This window comes from Babjeviella inositovora (assembly GCF_001661335.1).
Source record: "Babjeviella inositovora NRRL Y-12698 unplaced genomic scaffold BABINscaffold_4, whole genome shotgun sequence".
NCBI lineage: Eukaryota > Fungi > Ascomycota > Pichiomycetes > Serinales > Babjeviella > Babjeviella inositovora.
Window position 1 is genome coordinate 248,932 of NW_017566841.1, and position 20,158 is coordinate 269,089.

The 20,158-nt window shown below is 44.4% G+C and overlaps 9 protein-coding genes and 1 non-coding gene across 10 annotated transcripts; 4 read left to right on the forward strand and 6 right to left on the reverse strand.

Moving 5' to 3' along the window:
• Positions 1-819: 819 nt before the first annotated feature.
• On the reverse strand, positions 820-2,733 carry BABINDRAFT_160837 (LisH domain-containing protein). The gene has a single exon (XM_019128489.1). It carries the CDS (start codon positions 2,289-2,291, stop codon positions 1,038-1,040), a length of 1,254 nt encoding a protein of 417 aa, XP_018985903.1. The 5' UTR covers positions 2,292-2,733; the 3' UTR covers positions 820-1,037.
• Positions 2,734-4,619: 1,886 nt separating this feature from the next.
• BABINDRAFT_160838 (uncharacterized protein) lies at positions 4,620-5,161 on the forward strand. The gene has a single exon (XM_019128490.1). The coding sequence runs from the start codon at positions 4,770-4,772 to the stop codon at positions 5,001-5,003; it is 234 nt and encodes a 77-aa protein (XP_018985904.1). The 5' UTR covers positions 4,620-4,769; the 3' UTR covers positions 5,004-5,161.
• Positions 5,162-5,306: 145 nt separating this feature from the next.
• Positions 5,307-6,245, forward strand: LYS5 (holo-[acyl-carrier-protein] synthase; the record flags this gene model as incomplete). Its single annotated transcript, XM_019130402.1, has 1 exon — positions 5,307-6,245. One exon carries the CDS (start codon positions 5,307-5,309, stop codon positions 6,243-6,245), a length of 939 nt encoding a protein of 312 aa, XP_018985905.1.
• A 460-nt stretch (positions 6,246-6,705) lies between these two features.
• On the reverse strand, positions 6,706-8,038 carry BABINDRAFT_160840 (uncharacterized protein). Its single transcript, XM_019128491.1, has one exon. The coding sequence runs from the start codon at positions 7,742-7,744 to the stop codon at positions 6,782-6,784; it is 963 nt and encodes a 320-aa protein (XP_018985906.1). The 5' UTR covers positions 7,745-8,038; the 3' UTR covers positions 6,706-6,781.
• A 284-nt stretch (positions 8,039-8,322) lies between these two features.
• CDC43 (protein geranylgeranyltransferase type I subunit) lies at positions 8,323-9,871 on the reverse strand. The gene has a single exon (XM_019128492.1). It carries the CDS (start codon positions 9,811-9,813, stop codon positions 8,641-8,643), a length of 1,173 nt encoding a protein of 390 aa, XP_018985907.1. The 5' UTR covers positions 9,814-9,871; the 3' UTR covers positions 8,323-8,640.
• Positions 9,872-10,917: 1,046 nt separating this feature from the next.
• MRV2 (Mrv2p) lies at positions 10,918-11,781 on the reverse strand. Its single transcript, XM_019128493.1, has one exon. It carries the CDS (start codon positions 11,669-11,671, stop codon positions 11,111-11,113), a length of 561 nt encoding a protein of 186 aa, XP_018985908.1. The 5' UTR covers positions 11,672-11,781; the 3' UTR covers positions 10,918-11,110.
• Positions 11,782-12,565: 784 nt separating this feature from the next.
• On the forward strand, positions 12,566-12,639 carry BABINDRAFT_t150. Its single transcript has one exon. It is a non-coding gene; the product is annotated as a tRNA-Asn (tRNA).
• Positions 12,640-12,770: 131 nt separating this feature from the next.
• BABINDRAFT_160843 (uncharacterized protein) lies at positions 12,771-15,119 on the reverse strand. Its single transcript, XM_019128494.1, has one exon. It carries the CDS (start codon positions 14,985-14,987, stop codon positions 12,816-12,818), a length of 2,172 nt encoding a protein of 723 aa, XP_018985909.1. The 5' UTR covers positions 14,988-15,119; the 3' UTR covers positions 12,771-12,815.
• Positions 15,120-17,590: 2,471 nt separating this feature from the next.
• BABINDRAFT_166192 (cleavage polyadenylation factor subunit) lies at positions 17,591-18,739 on the reverse strand (the record flags this gene model as incomplete). The annotated part of the gene is made up of 1 exon (XM_019130403.1): positions 17,591-18,739. One exon carries the CDS (start codon positions 18,737-18,739, stop codon positions 17,591-17,593), a length of 1,149 nt encoding a protein of 382 aa, XP_018985910.1.
• A 430-nt stretch (positions 18,740-19,169) lies between these two features.
• BABINDRAFT_7299 (uncharacterized protein) lies at positions 19,170-19,610 on the forward strand (the record flags this gene model as incomplete). Its single annotated transcript, XM_019132600.1, has 1 exon — positions 19,170-19,610. One exon carries the CDS (start codon positions 19,170-19,172, stop codon positions 19,608-19,610), a length of 441 nt encoding a protein of 146 aa, XP_018985911.1.
• Between the last annotated feature and the right edge of the window lie 548 nt (positions 19,611-20,158).

Consider the following 20,158-nt stretch of genomic DNA (forward strand, 5'->3'; position numbering starts at 1 on the left):
GAACGAATGAACGTATGTTCTCCACTTGTATTAGGCGCCGAACAAAAACATCGTTGCATGAAAAGAAAACAACGAAAAAGACAGGAGCCTCTGTTAGAGCCTGTGCGGCGCAAGGTCGTGAGGCGCCAGAACCAGTGACCAGATTTGCGCCGATTGCGCGCATCGCGTGAATTCCACCTTGCTACATGTTTAGGATATTCCCGATTAGGCATAAATGATAGAGTTGGCACGTGAGCCCCGACGCATAAGATGGAATCGCTCAAGAGCGCCTGGTATGAGCTTTGTTCCGGCCTTGGAAAGAGAGATATAGATGGGCTGTCACATATTTCTGGATAGTTTTCCGTTTTCGCTACATCTGGAGAGTATCGGGGAGTTAATCTACGACAATTTGCTTTGAAGTAACCGTAAGTAGTGGCAGATGTAGACGAGGACTACTGTATAGTCCGTAAACGTAGTATTTCGACTCATCCGGAAACGTATTGACGCCACTTGGGTCAATGTCATTGCTGTTATTTTTGCGCCAACAGAAAAATGATAGAATTCAAAGGAGTAATTGGAAAGACATTCGAAGAGAGCGTCAATTAACTAGAAGCTTTAATATCTTGGGGGTGTTGGTCAATTTCGCCAATATATATATATATAAATATATCCAATTTTTTGTACCAAATTATGGAGGTTAATCTGTTTATGCTGGTATAATTTTCAACCAGTATGTTACCCAATTACTAATATATATGCTATGTTTTCCTGGATACGCGGTCTGTAGAGCCTGCGAAGACGTCCTAATACCTTAATTTCATTAATCAGAGACCCCCCCCCCCGGATTTTCAAGTTAAAATTTCTAAAGCTACAACTTGTCCGCTAAAATTCCAAACCTGCTCCGATAATTATAGGAACATAACAAAGTAGAAGTATTGATATTATTGAAGATCATGGCGAAGCTGGCCAGTTCTCACGTCACTACCCTTCATACACCGCTTAAATGTCACTTCTTTCAATATGATTATCTTTCTATAATTAAAGTTGGTATTCTACAGTCACATCTGTCTCTGCTGAAGGTTCATCTGCTGCTGCATCAACCCCCGATTAACCATCGCCTGGCTCATCTGGTGTTGGCTTCCAGTGCTGTTCTGTTGCATTTGGAGCTGTTGGAGCTGCTGGGGTGTGAGGTTGGCTAGCGGCAAGGATATTTTCCCCTGGGCCGCTAACTGGCGCTGCTGTTGCTGAAACTGTTGCGATAGTAATTGCTGCTGCATCTGCTGCTGCATCTGCTGTTGTTTCTGTTGCATGAGATACGCATTCATCTGATTAGTTGGAAGAGCACCTTCGGGCTTTCCCTGGTATTGGAGGAACTGCTGTTGCAACAAAAGCTGTTGCTGTTGTTGAGTGGTGTAATTGGCGGGATTAACACTTGGAGTGCTCATCCGGGTTTCGGGGTTTTCGCTCCAGTCTGGCTTTGACGTATTGCTGGTACCCCCCAGGATTTGCGTTGGAGTCGATATACTCTTTGCCGGCTGGTGGGAGCCTGGCGGCGACTGCACACCAGTAATGGACGTTTTCGGAGCTAGAGAAGACGGGACAGAACCGGAAGCGACTGGCAGCAGCAACTGGGTCTGCATCCGTAAATGCTGCATCCGCATTTGTTTCCGGAGCTGTGGCTGAGTCTTTTGGTCCTCAGTTATCTCGGGCTTTAGCAGTGGAGTCCCCGGAAGTGGCATGTTGATGTTGAGACCCATGTTTGGAGCCTTCCCTGCTTTTGGGACGACCACAGTTTCCCCCATCTGGTGGTTGACGGAGCTCTGCATGTCCCACAAGAGTTGCCACCATTCGAGGAGAAATGTGTCGGGGGAATACATTACCATGTTGGTTTCAAGTGGCTCTGAGTGTTCGTTATCACCTCCGGTTTCTTTCTTCACCTCGGCTTCGGTATTCCGCGTGACACTGTATTCCCGGATGATTTCCCCATACTGGTCTCCTTTCTGGCTTGAGGGCTTCTTGGGCGCGTGGGGAACCTTTGCCTCGTTCAACAAAGTCACCGCGGCCTCGGTGTAACCGTTCTGGAGGAGATAGTTGTAGAGGTGCGCGTGGAGCAATTGGCGAGAGTTTTTCGCTAGCGAATCGCTGACCACCTCTCGTTGTTTATCGGGCTCGTCATCAGAGCTTTCTACATGAGATGGGGGATATTGCAGTGCTGTTTCCCTGTACATGTCTGGATTCAGGAGCAAAGCGTCCAAGTTGGCATCGTTTAACGTGTTGGGGTCGAAGAATTCACTAAAGGACGTATCAGACATTGTGCATGGAGGTGTGGCTAAGATGGGAGGGTTTTCAGTGACCAATCGTAGATGTGGTGTGGGATCGGGTCTTGTCAGGAAAGCGAGAGTGATAGTAAATAGAAGGAGAGGCTGAGGTGAGGAAGTTACGGCCAAGTGGAGAGGTTGGATTTTGTACCCTGGTAGCACTTGGCGATAGAGACGTAGGATAACAGTAGATCGGAGTGTCGAATAAGGTTGAGGCCTGTAACCACAGACGCTGAGATAGTTGCAACGGTAGCAGTTCGCTGAGGGACTGAGAAAGAGTGATAGGAGGTGAGCAATGGGATAGAGCGCTGTCTGTCTTACACGCCGTACTTACAACCGTTGAGTGGGATTTGAAGCCTACGTCGCGCCTAAAAGTGCTAAGCGTCTGCCGATTCTCTGCATATAAAAGTTTCCGGCCGCATTGAGTGCGTGCGGCTAAGGCAGGAATGGATCAAGAAGGCTAAAATAAAATGACCATTTACGCCCATTGTTATCTGGAAATCTATGCCGTGGAGATTTAGGTCCTTGCTACGAAAAAAGCAATTGGGTGCCATTCTGGTAAACGCTAAAAGTTGGAGTGCCAGGGATACCAAGCAGATCAACTGAACCGAAAAATTAAGGTGCATGCACCGACAGAACTCTATTTTTTCCTTGCTTCATCGGGGGGTATGGTTCATATCTGTTCGTTGTCCCCAAAAGTCTTTGTGGTTTTCTGGTCCATAACTGATTCAGTGGACAAATATAGGTTTTCAATTTCATAAGCATATATCATACTACGAGCTCAGATACTCGCCTGGATCGATGCATTTTGCCTGTTACCACAAGCTTCCCAAAAAATTCTGCTGCATGCGTCTAGTTCTTAGTACAGGAGCTCTTGTATTCATAACCGGGTGAATAACTGAATCGGGTGTATATTCTTGTAGGTATGCATATTACAAGTGCATTAACGCCGCCCAGATCTGGAGACAGCGGAAATACCACCACTAGAACGCTCGTCACCTATACGGTTTCTTGTTTTGGGAAACGGAAACTATCGTCTGAGGAGGAGAAGTATGAAGATGTAAAAAGGTGGGCCATTTGTGATAGATGTCATGTAAAAATTTATGGGAGAAGGGGTATACGATACTCCGGCAGTATGTGATGTGGCATAAGTCTTGCGTTAGCTGCAGGTGCCACGCCTTGCTTCTGGATGCTTTCGCATTTTTTTATCCGACTGGTAGAGATTCACATTATTTCCATTTCGTCCATCGTGTGACGATGGTTGCTGTGGGGAACTGTGTTTGTGTATACCGCATATGTATAGAGTGGATGATGTATAAATGGGGTGCTGAGGAAAGAGATATAAAGTGGTTGTTATATCCCGGCTTTTTCTGCTCGAGACCAGACGATTGGATGGTGAAAGCTACAAAGGACTGCCTGGGAGAATAGCACGCCTGTCTGATACAATCGTGGAGACCAGTACGGCAGTTCTTGGGATTTCAAAGTTGCAGGGATACTTATGTAGCGCTCTGAATCGTCTCAGAGCGCGTAACTGGCTCTACTCCCTGTCCCTACTCCCTGTCTCTCTAACATAGCAGGGATAATCACTCGAGGCGAAGAAAAACTTATTTATTCCCGGAATGCACCTACAAGTATAAGGAATAGACTCGGTCCAAACGTGTATACCCTTTCTATAACCGCTTTATGAGCCATACCGTTCTCTCATATACCGATCAGAACTTTCATATCGCAACCTCTGACCCTTAGTAAGCTAGTTCGCCACCAAAAACCATATGAACTTTTGGGAGATTATTATTTCAGATTTTCCCCATCCCATGACATTTCCGTGGACGTTTTTTTTTTTTTTTTTTAATTTCGACCCAGCCATAGATCAAAGCTTTGTGGAGGCCCAAGTATTAAAGGGGTACACCTATAAGAAGACGCGGCTCAATAATTATAAGTTACACAATCTGTGAAAGGGATCATTGACATCACCGATCGGCTGGAAATGGCGGATGTACCCCTTACATGCACAGGTAATGCTAAAAGTGTTGAGCTTTTCTGTGTATATCGGCTTACCTCAAACTGAGAGTCGCACTTACACCAGATCTTACGTGTTGTTGCTGGACTGGTAAACTTTCGAATTTAATAGTAATTGACTTAGTGTGGGTTTCTAATATAACTAAATATACTCTTAGAGAGTCTTTCAGACTGATAAATCCATGCTACGGGTCCGAGTGGCATTTTTAATTGGCTTGCGCAGTTAGCCTTATTGGGGTGCTACTCGTATACCCATCTAGTACTGGCTATCTTAATATTTGATCAAACCATGTAAGTTTACCGGCTTTATACACGTGATATAAACTAACTCGGATTATACGTATACATGAGGGGTATAGTATCAAATAAAACTTAATGTCGAGCATAGGTGTTCTTTGTCCTTTTAAGCTCCTATTAGCAACCAGGCATGTATTAGAACAATGATCTAGCACCATGAGCCACTTTATACCTACTTTTTTTAATCCTGGTCAGGGAAACCTCCCGGCTTCGTCTAGTACAGACAGAGTATGCATGGAGAGGTTTAAAAGCAGCGTTAGGAACAGCACAGGGGTCATAAATGCTTGTCCTGGTACCCCCAGTATCAATACTAAACCTAGTGTACTGTCTGGTGGATTCGATCTCCCGTGTAGATTGGATCTAATATGGGGGATCGAATCTATCGCGTGATTGGCTCGATGGGAATAGGATATATTCTGGGGTAAAGTAGGTTATCATAGATTCGGACTGGTGAAAGACTTGCTTTGAGAGAGCCAGAGTTTAGTATGACGGATCATTTGAATCGTACTATGGGTGAAAAATTATTCAACCATGAATATTTTAGTGGGGGTCAAGCAATTTAATCCAAGCAGCCCGTGACTCCAGCAAATATCCAACACTGACTCACCAGCTTTCGCGCGGCTTATTTTTTTACGCTGTCTGAACTTTTCGGCGAGTACGTTCAACTCTTTCACCCTTCATAATTCACTCCCGATGCCCTCATGGAGCCAGCTAAAAGAGATTATCGAGCGCTCAAAAACCCAGAACGCGCCACCAGTGATTTTCTACGTCACTGTCCCGACAAAACAAACTACAGATAACGAGTTCACTGACGTTTACAGATGGGAATTATGCTTACGGTCGCTTTCTTTACAACAGCAATTGGGCATTCGCAACAAGAAGTTTCTCCTGGATGCCTACCAAGTTTTGATCAACAAGTTGCTCCAGGACTTTGTGCTCAAGATATACCTCTTCGAGGAGTCATCTCTGGAGATACCAGAGCCCATTCGCTATACCTACAACGAGTTTGGGAAGCCACTCCTATCTCCAGAGTACGATCTGGGAATGAATTTGCATTTTAGTATGTCCAATTCGGCCGACATAGTGGGTATGGTGGTCACCACTCATCCGGCTGCCCGGCGCATCGGTATTGACCTATCGAACACGAATGACGATGTCTTGCCAGTAGGCGACCCAGGAGTTGGCTTGGAAACGTATGAGTCTGTGTTCTTTCCCAGCGAATACCAGCATTTGCAACTATACAAAGATGATGCCCGATTGAAACTCCTCTTAAACCAGTACTGGGCCTTAAAGGAGAGCTATACAAAGCTATTAGGAGTGGGCTTAAACATGGATCTCTCGCGGTTGGAGTTTTCCGGGGTTAATTTCTTGGATGTGGAGGCGAACAAGCTGGGCCATCCGGAGGAGCAGATTCCGTGGGTTGGTCCGCCTGTGGAGCTCCGTCTCCACGATATAGAACAGGCCCTGTCCCAAGGATATACCAATAGGGTGGATTTGGGTCTCCTCAAAAGTCCGAATATAGTGGTTTCCACAATCTGTGAATATGACGGAACGGTTCCAGACTCCACCCCGGTTGTGGTAAACATTCCTCTATCGATGTTGGTGGAGTTTACAATTACACACACGAAATAGACATACTTCCTATGGTTCACATCTGTTTCAATGAATTTCCCGTCTATTATAATTAAATTCAACCTCCCGCTGCAGCCCCGGATTTTCATATTAGCATTAACTAATCTCTTTTGTACTTAATAATCATCCATTCCGCTTTATTAAATATACCGACAAAAACGGTTGCATTTTATGCTCAAATATTCAGTCTTGCTCTTTGTCTTCTGTATTCTCCCCCTACCTTGTTTATTTAAATAGTCATAGGTAACCGATCACCGCCAATTTTTCTATGCCAATACTCCGGGTTATTTAAGCATTCTATCCTTCGAGGATATACTCAAACCTTTCACTCTACGAAGTTCCCCCTTCAAAGTTGCTACGTCCATATTTGTGCGTTCAAAACTCCAATTTCGACGAAACCATTACTCCTAAGTTTTGTTCGTTGTCTCACGAACTATTTTATCGACCCCATATTTTGTTTAACGTATCCTATTTTCCATTGAAATTTTACTTATTTTTCTATATACAAGCCTTCTCTATATACAAAACCTTATTCCTTAGCCCTTCAAGACAGTTTCCTGACTATTAGTGGTTGCACTCAACTTAACCAATTCCTCGTAGATACACCACGCAATACCCGCCGAAAGGCCCTTACGAAGCAAGCGCATGCTCAAACCGTCAAACAAGTTCACGAAGCGCTCCTTCGTCAAGATGTGCACGAGGACCTGTCTACTGGTGGTGATTCTGCCGTTCTTGGTGTCGCCCAACAACTGAAGCCGCGTTTTGATAGTATCAAACGGCGCGGTGATTGCGGTCGATAAGCACGAGGAGGTGAAGGCCGCGACGGAGTTGATCATGGCAGATGTCGAGGTACTGAACATGGCAGAGTCTTCGTGGGCAAGGAATTTCGGCGCTAGCAGTTTCAACTTCTCGTAGAACAAGACATAGAGTCCGGCATTAGGCGCGTCCCTGGCGGTCGTCACCCAGTAGCCCTTGAAGAAGTTGCGGAGACTACCACGCATCGCGGTGAGGCTTTCGCCCGGCGCCTGGGCGTAGTAAATAGATCGCACCGCCTGGTTGATCGAGGTGTAATTGTACAACGTCGACTCGTATCTGACTTTGAGGATGGTCACGGGCATGGTACAGAAGCCTATGATGCTTCGGGCGAGGGCCCCCGTGGCCAAGTTTTCTTGCATCGTGAGCTTCGGGAGCGTGCTGCTGGAGGTCTGTCTCACGGGTACTAGGTCGTGTTTCTGATGGTATGCCGCGAGATTGGTGCGCAAAACGTTCAAGCACGATAAGTAAAGGCCGCTGCCCACCGAAGTACGGACACAGGATGGCAACGTCCCCTTCCACAATTCGCGGATGTTGGTGATTTTCCTAAGCTCCTTCGTCAAGGTGGCGCCGTTAGACTGCTGGAGCCGTGTCTTCAACAAATCTAACGGCTGGAGAAGCAATGAGGACGTGAGACCCCCACTGAAACCAGCGTAAAGATGCACCGTGTTACTGGGCTTGGACATAAGGCTGGGATGTAGAGTTGAGCGTGAGGCTTATTAACGATTGGTATAAACAATTATTAGACGATTGGCCTTTTTGTGACTAAGGTGAATTGAGGCAGGTGCGGAGGTGAAATATAATTGGTAGGGCCCAGTCTTTTTTCTGCTAAATGCAGCAGGCAGGGTGGGCCTCGATCAATCAGCAACCGTGCTATGTCAACGAGTCATCGTGGAATTGGGCGCATTCGTACAGATTGAAATAAGACTCAGTGATGCTGAAAGGCAGGATTGTATAACGTAATTGATGGTCAATAAAAAATGTAACTATAAAGATAAATGAGGTTATATTATTATTGGGGTTCAGGGTATCGCTGTGTTTACGCTGGATCTATGACTGGTGTGTGACAATCACATGACTGAGATAGAGCGTTTGCAACGGGTCTGCACAGCACGTGTTTGACTTAATCAGCTTTCCGGTGCTATAACAATATTGAACTTGGGTCTTTCATTTTTTTTTGGCACGTGATGCATGTTGCCAGGGTCGGTCTACCGGTACAATAATAGGGCGTCATAATAGGACATTGATTATTAAAAATTGAGTGCTTCGAATTATATTGCTAATCACGGGTAGGACGAATTAAATATCCTGGTGTATATAATGATATTGCTAATCCATCGGCTATTTTACTAGAAGTGCGCACATCCGTGGCGCTTAACCGGAAAGACAAGGAGGTTGAAGTATTTTTACATGGTACACGCTGGGCGTATAAATCGGACCTTTCTAAAAAAGGATTAGTAGCGAGGGAGTATTTCTGACTTAATATTCCAAGTATACGCGAACTACATCTACAACTACCAGTCAAACCCAGTGCACTACCCACAGTCCTGGACTGAAATTTAATATCTGCGTCGTACCTCGATTACCATTTCAAGCCATCCAAAAATACCTTGCTCTGCTTGTCAACCACCAATGTATCGTCCAATTCTCCCAAGTGCAACTTCTCAACGCATAAGCCATCCAATGCCGCGCTGTGCTGGATATGGCTCAAGGCAGCTAACCCGAGAGTGCTGTGTAGGGGGTCCGGCATATCCTCGTTGGTTTTACCGAATCCGCCCAAAAACTGGTGCTGAGTCTGACCGAGAAGATACACAGCCAACGCCCGCTCATCAATCAACAAGTCACCTGTGTTCGAGAGTAGTCTGAGACACCCTAGCACCCAGAACGCGTAGCAGGTATCCGTATACTTGTTCTCACGGCCGTTAAACCCTCCATGATCTTCCTCATACGCATATTCATTCTCATCGAGTTCCACTTGACGGTGAATCTGGGAAGAATCGTAGTCCATTTGTCTCATATGGAGCCATCTCTTGGTCTTGTTCCAGCGAGGATCTTCCCCGGTGAGACGACCGAGTGCCTTAAGCGTGAATAGTCCACAAAAGGCCAAGCCAGCATGCGATTCAGTGAAATACTCCCCAGCTCCGTTTCCAATTCCACCATCATACGACACGGTGGATAGAATGTACGCCTCCAACGCATCGCAGTCGATATCGTTCTCTCCTCCCGTGTAGCCCAACATCATTCGGATAGACGAAATAATTTGGCAGTGCCTCATATCAGAATCGCCAAATGGAGAACCGTGCATGTCCAACGTGGGTCTGAAGTATCCCTCATCCACTTGGCATCGCCTAACGTAGTTCATAATCTTGTGGCGGTCTAATCGCTTGGTGTAGTCTTCTTTCAATATAAGCAAGCAGCAGAGGGCAAAGTATGTAGCTGGTAAGTTTGGTGGGTCGTAGGTGGATCCCTCAGAAGCAGGTAGTTCCATCGTCATGCTCCCTCGGAAGCCCTCTCCCGATGGCACCAAGTGTTTGTAGATGAACTCAACATAGCCCAATCTCTCGTTCTCGGTCTTGATGAAAGGCTCGAGGGGGTTATCGGATGGATTGGCAAGTGTTAGGCCAGTGAGCGCAAAATAGACCATCGCGAGTTTGTTGGAATCCTCCGATTGGAACTGGTGGGGGCATAACGACAAGACGTGGACAAAGTACTTGATGTGTTTCTCCTTGAGGAAAGTGAGCTCAGATGTGGGCATTTCTGACTCCGTTGGCGGGGTATTAGGTAATAAAAAAGGGAGTGACGGGCGCCAGCATGGAGAATTATTCCTAATGAGGTTGTGATTTATGTGGTATTTTATCGAAGCCAGCTTCGAGTGTCAGGTTTCCATGGCGCGCCGCACCTGCGTGAGGATCCCTCGTGACAGACAGAAACAATAACCGTTGAATACATATCCAATAAAACATGGTCTCACACATATAATATACCATATAAGTGAGCTCAACATACACCAACTAGATTAAACATTAGATCGTTCATTATTGAATTCTTGTGCTTGATATATTTGGGTTTATACATGCTAAATTCACTCTATGTAAGTCACTCTCAACTGGCCCTGATAAGATTCAGATGCACAGGAGTGAGGCTCGTAAAAATTAGCACTTCAAAGCCTTAATTAGATTATACGGTTATCATAGTGTGGCATTTTACAATTCCAAGCCCTTTAGTTATTAGTGAAAATACCGTAAAACGCTAGCCGATGCTAGTTTGTTTGGGGGAAAAATTTGAACAGAAATCGATCGGATGGATGACAGGTTTAGAGCCATTACATCTGGTGCACTTTCATCGGTTACTTGCGTTTCGGTTGCTTTGGAGTCAATGGCCGCATATTTGGAAGAAACACATACTAACTGAACAATCAGCCTGCTCTTGTCCAATTTTCCAAAACCATCAAAGGACGACTTAGCTCGAAGTAAATAGTTGGTGAAGACCACAAAATATCTGTAAACACTCATTAGCCATTTGACTAACCGTTGACATCCATAGAGCTAATACAACTTATGCATCCGTTACTTAGAGAACAAAACATAAAGCATACAAAATACTCGACATGCAACTATTTTTTAACTACACGCTTTTGGTAAGACACAGCTTTGAAGGTTGTAGAACTTGTTCGCACGCAAGTTTACGGTATGTACGACAAAATTAGAGAAAATGCGAGGGATCAAGGTATTATGCTTAGAGTAGCATGGCGCTATCACTGTATGGTTTCCTGGGAAATTGGAATTCTCAAAGGTACATCAAACATCCCATGATAATCTGTATTATCTAAGAATTTCAAGTTACAGATCCTGGAAATACGAAGCAAAATAGATTGAACGATATAGAAAACAAAAATAAGACGAACGAAGTGCCTGATACTGATTATTACGTTATTGCATTCCTAAGTTCTGATTGGTAAGTAAAACTACCCGGATTAGCAGCAAAAACCACTGTAGGGCAACGGATCAGAAGCTTGTAATGCAATAGTTGTTCTATTGTAACCCACTCGGCAGTTAGAGGGCTAATTCTCTGGAAAGAAATTCAACCGAGTCTACTGGAACAGACAGATTGACTACTTCAAGTGGTTCCGACTGGTTTTCGTCGTTAACTTGTGGCATACTCGCTTCAGGGTCAATGGCTACCTCCTTAGTTAAATCACCCGGTTCCAACATGCTCAACCCGCCTTTGCTTAATTCATTAAAGAAATAACCACCGTAAGGTGATTTACCTAAACAAATGTAGTTGGTTAAAACGATCATAAAAGCAACAAGGAACGCAACCCAGGAAAAGGCGGAGAAGGCAATGATGGCCTTTCCCACTTTGCATCCGGCAGTAAAGCCACCACAGCTTCCGCTTCCCCATAAATCAGCGATTGAGAAGAAGGTTGCAAGCCAGAGAAGTGAAAGAATTCCTTCTAGGAGTACAACAAGGCCAGCCGGGACAAGTATCGGGAAAAAACTCGTTCCGAGGATCACCCAGAGAAGGTAGGCAATCGAAATGGCTCCAGAAGAGACAGCCAAGATACCTCTAGCGTAAGGCGTAAAGGTTTTCAAGGTGCTGGCGGCGGTGGCCATTGCTGTAGTACTAAATACGAGCTGCAAAACCCGAATGACATAGGCCCCGATTGAGAAACCCAACATTTGAGAGATGTAGGAAAAACACATAAGTAAAAGGTTATGATTGTGAATTTTGAAGATATGAATAAGAAATTCGAGAGGGCATTAAATCTAGGGGGTATATGAGTCATTATATACCCAAAATTCAAGTTGAATTCACCCTAGCAAAAAAAAAAACTAAAAAACAATGGTGTTTAGACTTCCTAGCAAAACGGTCTGATTTTGCCGGTAACTATGCAGATATGATATGCCCTTCACTTTACCGGGTTCAGATGCGTAAAATTACTCCGATACCTAAACCCCGCATTAAATACACGCAAGTTCTGATTTTCACCAGGCCTTGAAGTTCTAACCTCGACTGTAGAAAATATCTGAGTTGCATTAAACTGAAAAAAATTGGAAGCTAAGGGAAGGGGTTCCCCTTTTTACCATAATAGCAATATATAGCTTTTATCCAACCATCCAGTTTTGCAAGTCACCAGCTGATAGGTTCAAATAGTTTGAAACCGCAAGCCATTACTTGATTTGACGTATTTAACCATTGAAACAATTATACCGAATGTTAATCTCAGTGTCAGAGCTACCAACGGAGAGTACGGGGACGAAATTCTCATACTGCTAAATAAGCTCCTGCGATATCTCCTATTCCAGGCACCAGCATACGCTAAAGAGAACGCGTGATAAAGCCTCTGATTGTACAATCTTAGCTATCCATTTTAAAATACAATGATAAGAAGCTATAATTCGTTTAGATTCGTGCAATTGTCATTACTGTAAATATAGAGGTCACAGGAACCACGTTTCAAGATTTAGCTTCAACTACAGTAAACATTTATTTTGTTCGGTACTAGCGATTTCGTGGCCAAGTTGGCTAAGGCGTGTGACTGTTAATCACAAGATCGTGAGTTCGACCCTCACCGAGATCGGTACCTTTTTAGATGGGCCTTCTCACTTCGATATAAAATGACAGCAGTTAGTTTTTTTTTAGAAAAATAAGCTAAAAATAATACCTCTGTTTACCCTTAACATCTGGTTCTGATGGATCTAAGATATATATTCAGGTATATTCGTTTATTAAGATTAAACAATAAGCCAACATAGCTTAGGAAAGTAGCCCCAAGACCTTTAATTTTGCGTCTTCATCATCAACATTATAATCATGCTCTTCCCATTCAGATAATTTATCCTTGATATAGAACATGGCAAATGGAATACAAGTGGTATCTCCCATATTCATAGCTAATCGTTTTAAAATAATAGCCGATTGAGTCATTGACGGATAGTGTTGCATTTCCGCAATACCTGTGATGCCTTCTTCAACTCCTCTCCCTGAAGTAATAGGTGCCAAAGACTCTTCAACCAAAGGAATTGAAGTTGGAGGAAGAAAGTACTTTGGGATACCACCTGAAGAAGTCACTACATTTTTGTAGAAAGGACCATTTAATGCATGACTGTGCTTTCGCAGGTTACCTGGGAGAGATACGGGGTACATCCCTTCCCGCGGTTGGTATTCTCCACCCAGAAGTGGGAAACTGATTCCTCTGAAGCTCATATCTCTGGAAAGTATAGCTGCTTCACTGGAAGTGTGATATGACTTTGGGTGTAATGGAGAAGTAAGTGCGGAGGAGGAAAAAACCGTCATAGGCGCAGCAAGCGATGACTTGGTCATATTTACTTCATGCTCGACAGTAAACTTAGAACAAGGGATATCCAAACACTGAGCTAAAGGTGATTGATCTGGGTGGCATGATTCAAGGGTAGGCCTGACTGCACAACCTCTAGTTATTTCCATTTTGCTCTCCAAACTTGTCTCGTCCATAATATCGCTTAAATAAAAGCCGCATTCTCCGGACTCGGACTCGATATTCAAACATGGAGCAGAAGACCGAGAAAGCATTACTTTCCCATGGTTTCGAACCTCTTCGTTCTCCTCGAAAATTGATTCCAAAACAGCCGAGGAAGGGATGCCGAAATTTCTGGTATCACTCTCTTCGGCTGTCCTTCTCCCGCCTGCCAGCGCTTCTTCAGGGGCGGTCTGAGATTTGCTGAGATCAGTGGCATCTTGCATTCCCATCAGCAAGATTGGAAACTCTTCATTACCGTACCCGTAATCACCACTACTCATAACATTTCCATCTCCAAGATAGTCATAGCATGCAGCATCATAACGATTGTGCTGAAAGTCAGCCATCAAATGAAAACTCTCATCCTCCTCATCCACACATGTAATTCCAGTATTAAAGCTATCATCTATATCGTCATAGGCGGCCCAGCTTGGGTGTTGATGGGCGTTGATCATCAGATTAGAGGTTGGTGGGATGAATTGGTAGTCACTTTTAAAGCCATCTGTGCGAGTGGTAAAACTGAAGATATTAGCATGAGAAGTAGCGGGGGTAAGCAACAAGTCATAAACTGGAGGATCCACTGAATCTTGTATTTTAGAGAACGAGTTAGAACGTGATCGTTTACCCAGATGCCCTAAAGAATAGGTGGAAGCTAGCTCCGGTATAGATGAGTCCGACTCACTTCCATCATCATCAGTCAAAGCCGGAGGATACGGAGAGGAGGGTGAGGTATTTGAGTACGTTAAAGGGTGGATCCCTCCAGCTAACCTGTCTGCAACCTTGTGGTATAACTCGTCCATCCGGGCTTGGTTAGTGATCGGGTTCAACTTTGTCTTCTTCCAGCTTGTGTGTGATTCACCAGTCTGTCTTGATCTTCGCTTTTGGCTACCTTTTGAAGGGCGGAATTCCTCCTGGAAGATTGCAGTACTCGTTTGAGTTTCGACCTCGGAACTTTTCTCTCCGCCATCATCACTCTCCTTGTCTACAGGAATGATAGCAGAATCCAACTGGTGAGGGTCAAATTTACCCTTACCGAGGAAAATAATAACGAATCGAGCCCAGAGCTCATCCCAGCCTTTGGATCTCTTTACCTTCATCTTTTCTTCCAATGGGTGAATACGACAGTTGAGCTTGCGTTTGCACGCGGTGTGACGAGTCGTAGTAACACGACAGAGGAAATCTAATGTCCCATCATCAGCAAAATCAGAAACATCGAGCTTTTTGTTGCGGTAATTTGGGATCATGAGCTTCGTAAGACTCTTCTTAGAGGGAAACTTCTTTTTCTTGTCGATGGGATCCGATTTAGCAGTAAAAGCTTTATTACTTTTTCTAATAATGGTATATACACAGTGATCGATGGCATCCATGGACATATCTCCCAGTAGAGGCCGTAAGCCAACTTGCTGATAACCCATATATTCGGATGACATCGGAGAGGATCTGTGTGAATGGACGGTGCGTGATTGAGTTAGCACTAGAAACAGTAAGTCTTTCGTGATTCTGTATGAAGTGGTTTTGTCACATCTAATCTTGGGAGGTTATTTCCGGCTATATATAGAAACGTCTCGCTAAAACTGTAAGGCGTTGCATAAATTTTAGTTAGATAAGTAAAGTAACGAGAAAAGTGATACGTTATGTACATGTGCGACAGCGCATGCACTTTATTACTGGGTGCATTAAACAAATAGTTAATATAGTCTGTCGCTCTCAAATCCAAAAGGTAGTTTTTGTTCGGTTTAGATTTGTCAAAATAGAGCACACAAGAGCTTCGTAATGATTTATATTATACTGATAACTATGGTTTCGCATTTGAATTGATACCAAGCTACCGAAGCCCAGGTATATATGACCGGTTACCCTTATCTAAGTATTCACAATGTCACCTAGATTAGAGGAGCGTAGATATTTGGCCTTATTCGCATAAATTGAAATATTCCTTGAGGTATACGGCAAGCAGATACTAATTTAAGTATCGATCGCCCCTGCATTACAGTGAAAGGTGACGTTGGCTCTCCCAATGGAATCCCAAACAAGAAATGTACAATTGGAATTAGATTAACCGGTAACAGGGACTTTGAAAATTACAAAAGCCTATTTCGTATCATTATCTAGATTTAACCAATTCATATCCCATTCTTTACTCAAGAATAACTCATTAATTTAGCACTAATCAGAGAGGTGCGTTTTGGGATGAATATATTACCGCATGAGGTAGTATTCCAAAAGGGGAGCCAGTGTCGGAGTGCCATGATTTGACCCTATTTCTGATAATCTGAAGCTAGTTTGAGAGTAACCCTCGTTAATTAACCAGTGGAACTATTTCTTTGATGTGACTGTGCAAAAATTTGCGAAACTATATTCTGGATATTTATAGCTGGAGAATGCAATTTATTAACCTTTGAGCCCCACAAAGCGCAGGCGAATAAGATCTGGAACTCAACTTTCGTCTTCATCGCTCAAACGCAAGGCAATAAATGACATCCTCTTTGCGTTGAAAGTAAGATACATCTTTATGAAACAAGCAAGCTCCTCCAACGCTTAACCAAAACCTTTTAGTTATTGGGTATCTTGAGCATCAACACTAAAGCTGATGCATACACTTGTCACGTGTGTATAGATTGATGAACATTTAGATGCTTCCATGATCTGCCAGGTACATACACTCAGAAAAGAGAGCTCAAACGAGGTAATGAACACATAACGCTTCAAGGGGCCTCTCTGGATGCAAATGCAAAAAGAAGACCTTATTGGAAAACCAGGGAGCTCAGCGACAGTGAAAAGTTAAACGCCGAATAAAACGATCTGTACGAAACTGCAGCTTTATGTATGATATATCTATTGTTAAAGATCCGCCGTACATCTAATACGGTCTCCAAGGTAACGGATAACGGGGGTCAGCTTTGAGCTAAAATTATGGCTATACAGCAAATCCTCGCCCTCTGGTTACAGCTGAATTCATTGTCGCATTACCTACATCTTCACGACGCAACAATTGAGGGTTAATATTTAGATTGGTTCGTTGAAACAGTCGCGTTTCTAGCGTCTTGTCTGCGATAGGCTACATACTCGGCTTATTTTGAAACTTGTATAAACGGATTACAGTGCGATTGACACGTCAGTTAAATTTACTTTTTGGGAGACTTCACTGCATCATATATGCATTGCCTTTGTTACGGTATGAGACCGGCCTGCACCTTAATATCCATAAACCCGTAGAAATTGACTTGCAGATCTTGATCTCAATAAATACAATGAATCTTTATTTTCAAATTGCCGTCATTTGATGACCGTTACAAATATAGGATTCCCTATTCGCAGTGAATCACTCAATCTACCTAATCCAGCAAGTTTACCTCATAATAATTTAGCATGTAAATGTGTGGGATCCAAATTGTAGCTCGACTAGCTACACTCAGGACTCTATGGTATTCATATCCGATAAACATCAAACCCACCCACCACTAATGGTAGATTTATTTCTATTAAATGATTTGGTTGCTGAGAGGATTGTGCTGGTTTGTTGATACCACATAGCCTTGGTAAGCCAATTAACGTTTTAATAAGATCGTACGTGACTAGAATCATATTCAAATTCGCTGGTATAAAATACTACGTCATGCGACAACTTATCGCCACGTGAGCCTTTGAATCAGCTAAGATTAGAGTTAAGACTTTAACCGTACTTTTTGATTTGGCAAAGGCTACAGGAGGTCACGGTGGCCTATGAAATCCCCCTTCTTATATTTATCTAGTATTTAGTGAAACACCGAGAAATAGCTAAAATACTGCGTGACCAAATGCTGGACCATATCTTCAACTTTTCTGTCTACATACGTACCAAACAACCCATAGTAGAGTTTATAGCTATGTAACATTAACTAAAATATAACCCACCTTTGTGAATATACCTTGTAGACTGAAGCGAGTTCACGGGTACGAATTATCTCGTATAAGGGGTAGAATATCCATGTGGTACAGAGTATGCTTACAGGCTGGATAAAAGACATACCAAAGGATACAGTTATGACATCACTTAATGATTTCCCCCACGGCTGAAGCCTCTACCTCTACCTCTACCCCTACCCCTGCCTCTACCCCTGCCTCTATCGTCATCTCTGTCTCTGTAATTTCCTCTGGCATTTACGTACGGTCCTACTTCATCTCTGATTCGCTCCTCGTGGATGTTTCGACTGCGGATCGCCTTTGGACCCGACGGCAATGCTGGGGACTGACTCCGGGCTTGGGCAGACGGCCCGGTTGGAAGGTTTATTGGGGTGGAGCGGGCAGATGGTCCCGGCGTTGACTCGTTCGAGTTGGAGTTGGAGTAGCTCTGCGGAGCCAGCGGTAAGTACGGCTTGCCATCAGCCGAATTGACTTGGGGCCTGGCGGGAATCGACGGAATTCGTGGTAAGTTTGGATTCGCAATGAGAGGCGTGGATTTAACCTCCTCCTCCAGGGCTGCCTGCTCCGGTTGGACGTTCTGAGGTTGGATTTGCTTAGGAAGGTGCATTGGTGGGAAGCCGGGCATGAAGGGCATTCCGTTGGAGCCCTGCGACGAAGGCGGCATGAAACCTGGGGGCATAAAGGGCATACCCATCATACCTGGCATTCCCGGCATACCCATCGGGCTAGCAAACTTTGGTAACTTCATGACTTTCTTTAGCCAGTCGGCCTGGTCAAATTCACTCCGCATCTGGTCCTGCTTCATACAATATGCGATCCATGTGTACTCGTCAAACCCGAAATTGAAGTAGTCGGAGATATCCGCACCCGGCAAGCGCCACGGCTTATTGCTGATGTCCTCCAAGTCGGTTTCCGCAATCAGCTTTCCGTTGTAGTTAGGGACTTTGTTGATGTCTAGCGATGAGAGCTGCACCGCAGTAGCGGTCGGCTGCTGCGAGGCGACGGCTGTAGACGTGGACTCCACCTCATCCTCTGCCACTGGTTTGGCTGTAGCTACTGGTTTTGGCTGGTCAGATCCAAGGATGATTTCTATGTCTGATTCTGAATCTGAGTCTGAGTCTGAACCGGAATCCGAGGTCTGAGCCGACCCATCTTTTTCTTCTGAGTTGGAGGCAAGTTCATCTTCGTCTTGGGGTGTTAGCAGCAGTTGTTCCGCTTGGGGATGGAGCTCCTCGTCTGAGCCGTAGAGAAAGGCATCTTCGTCGTCAACGTTGGACATATTATACTGGTAATGGGAAAGCAGTTGAGTCTTGTTGGTGATTGTTCTGTTATTTTTCCTGTACTGGATTTACGGCGAGAAATTTTAGAGAAGGGCACGTGACTGATAAGGGGACATGAGCGGGAGGGGGCATTGACCTAGCGTGTCAAACTTAACAAAGGTGCAGTAATAGTTTATTACCATTAATCGATTATATCATTACTTAGTGGCTAAAATTATCCATCTCGTTTATCTAAGGTGTAAAATTTGTAGTATGTCGTGCTACACAATTTTAAGAGAGAAGTCGCCATCACATGCAGGTCAGGCTAAATGTGGCTGATCAATGGGCTAACCTAAGATCTCACGTCCTCAGAGTCCTTCTTGTTTTAAAGACCACTCCAGGCACAATTCACTGGGAAACCAATATAGAACCAATATATCAAACCAACCTATGTCCTCTCCGATCACAGATGAACGGACGTCGTTGCTCTACCGTCTCAACCCGTCACTTATCATGGAAAACACCACCTCCCAGCCACGAGACGGACTCCAGGCGGAGCGAACAACGCTCACGTTCACGCGGTTTTCCGCGACGTTGGCATTCACGAGCGTCGCCATGGTGCTCAACTACCGCTTGGAGTCCTCCTCACTGCCTGAAGACGACGGGTTCCATAGATCAAAATTCACGTTGCCCGTGGGTATCTTGCTTATCACGCTCGCCCTCAGTTCGTTGGTAGTCAGTGGCTTCAACTACGTCAAGACGATTCGACACTATGCCTCGGGGAAGATTAAAACGGTGTCCAGTCTCCCGACTATCCTTCTTGTTAGTTGTATTGTGGTGGTATTGCTAGGGATCAATATAGGCCTCATCATCGACGGGTATTCATCGTAAGGGAGACTTTTCAGGTAAGTGGCCGTGCGAACCAAGGAGAAATTGACAAACACCCATAGGGTGCTGTACCAAATCAGAGATTTACAAGTTGGCGAACAAATAAGGCCGCGTTACAGTGCTATTGCAAAAATTTATCCGTATTGTATCTAAGTGGTGAAGGGGTGATCAGCCTCAGGGTTCCAACGACCTCCACGCAAGACCCCACTCTTAAATGCAGGGCACAAACGGGTTTTGGCTAGAAGGAAATAGCTCAAGGCCCGGATAGCTTTTATTTTGCAATTTCAAATAGTGCTCTCCAGGTTACAAATTTGCGCGTTATAGACTCAGTAACATGGCTCATTGCCGATTCTTAAACCTTCTAGACTCTTCTTTCTAGTGAAACAGTATTTGTCAGCGACTCGCCACCCGGCCTTGGTTGCACTTCGCCCTGTGCGCCGCACGCTCATCGCTTACATAAGCCTTACAATTTTTGCTGCATGACAAGAATTTTTTGCAAACTTTTCTCTAATAAGTTTATTTGCCGCTTTGAACATCATATTACCGTTCTT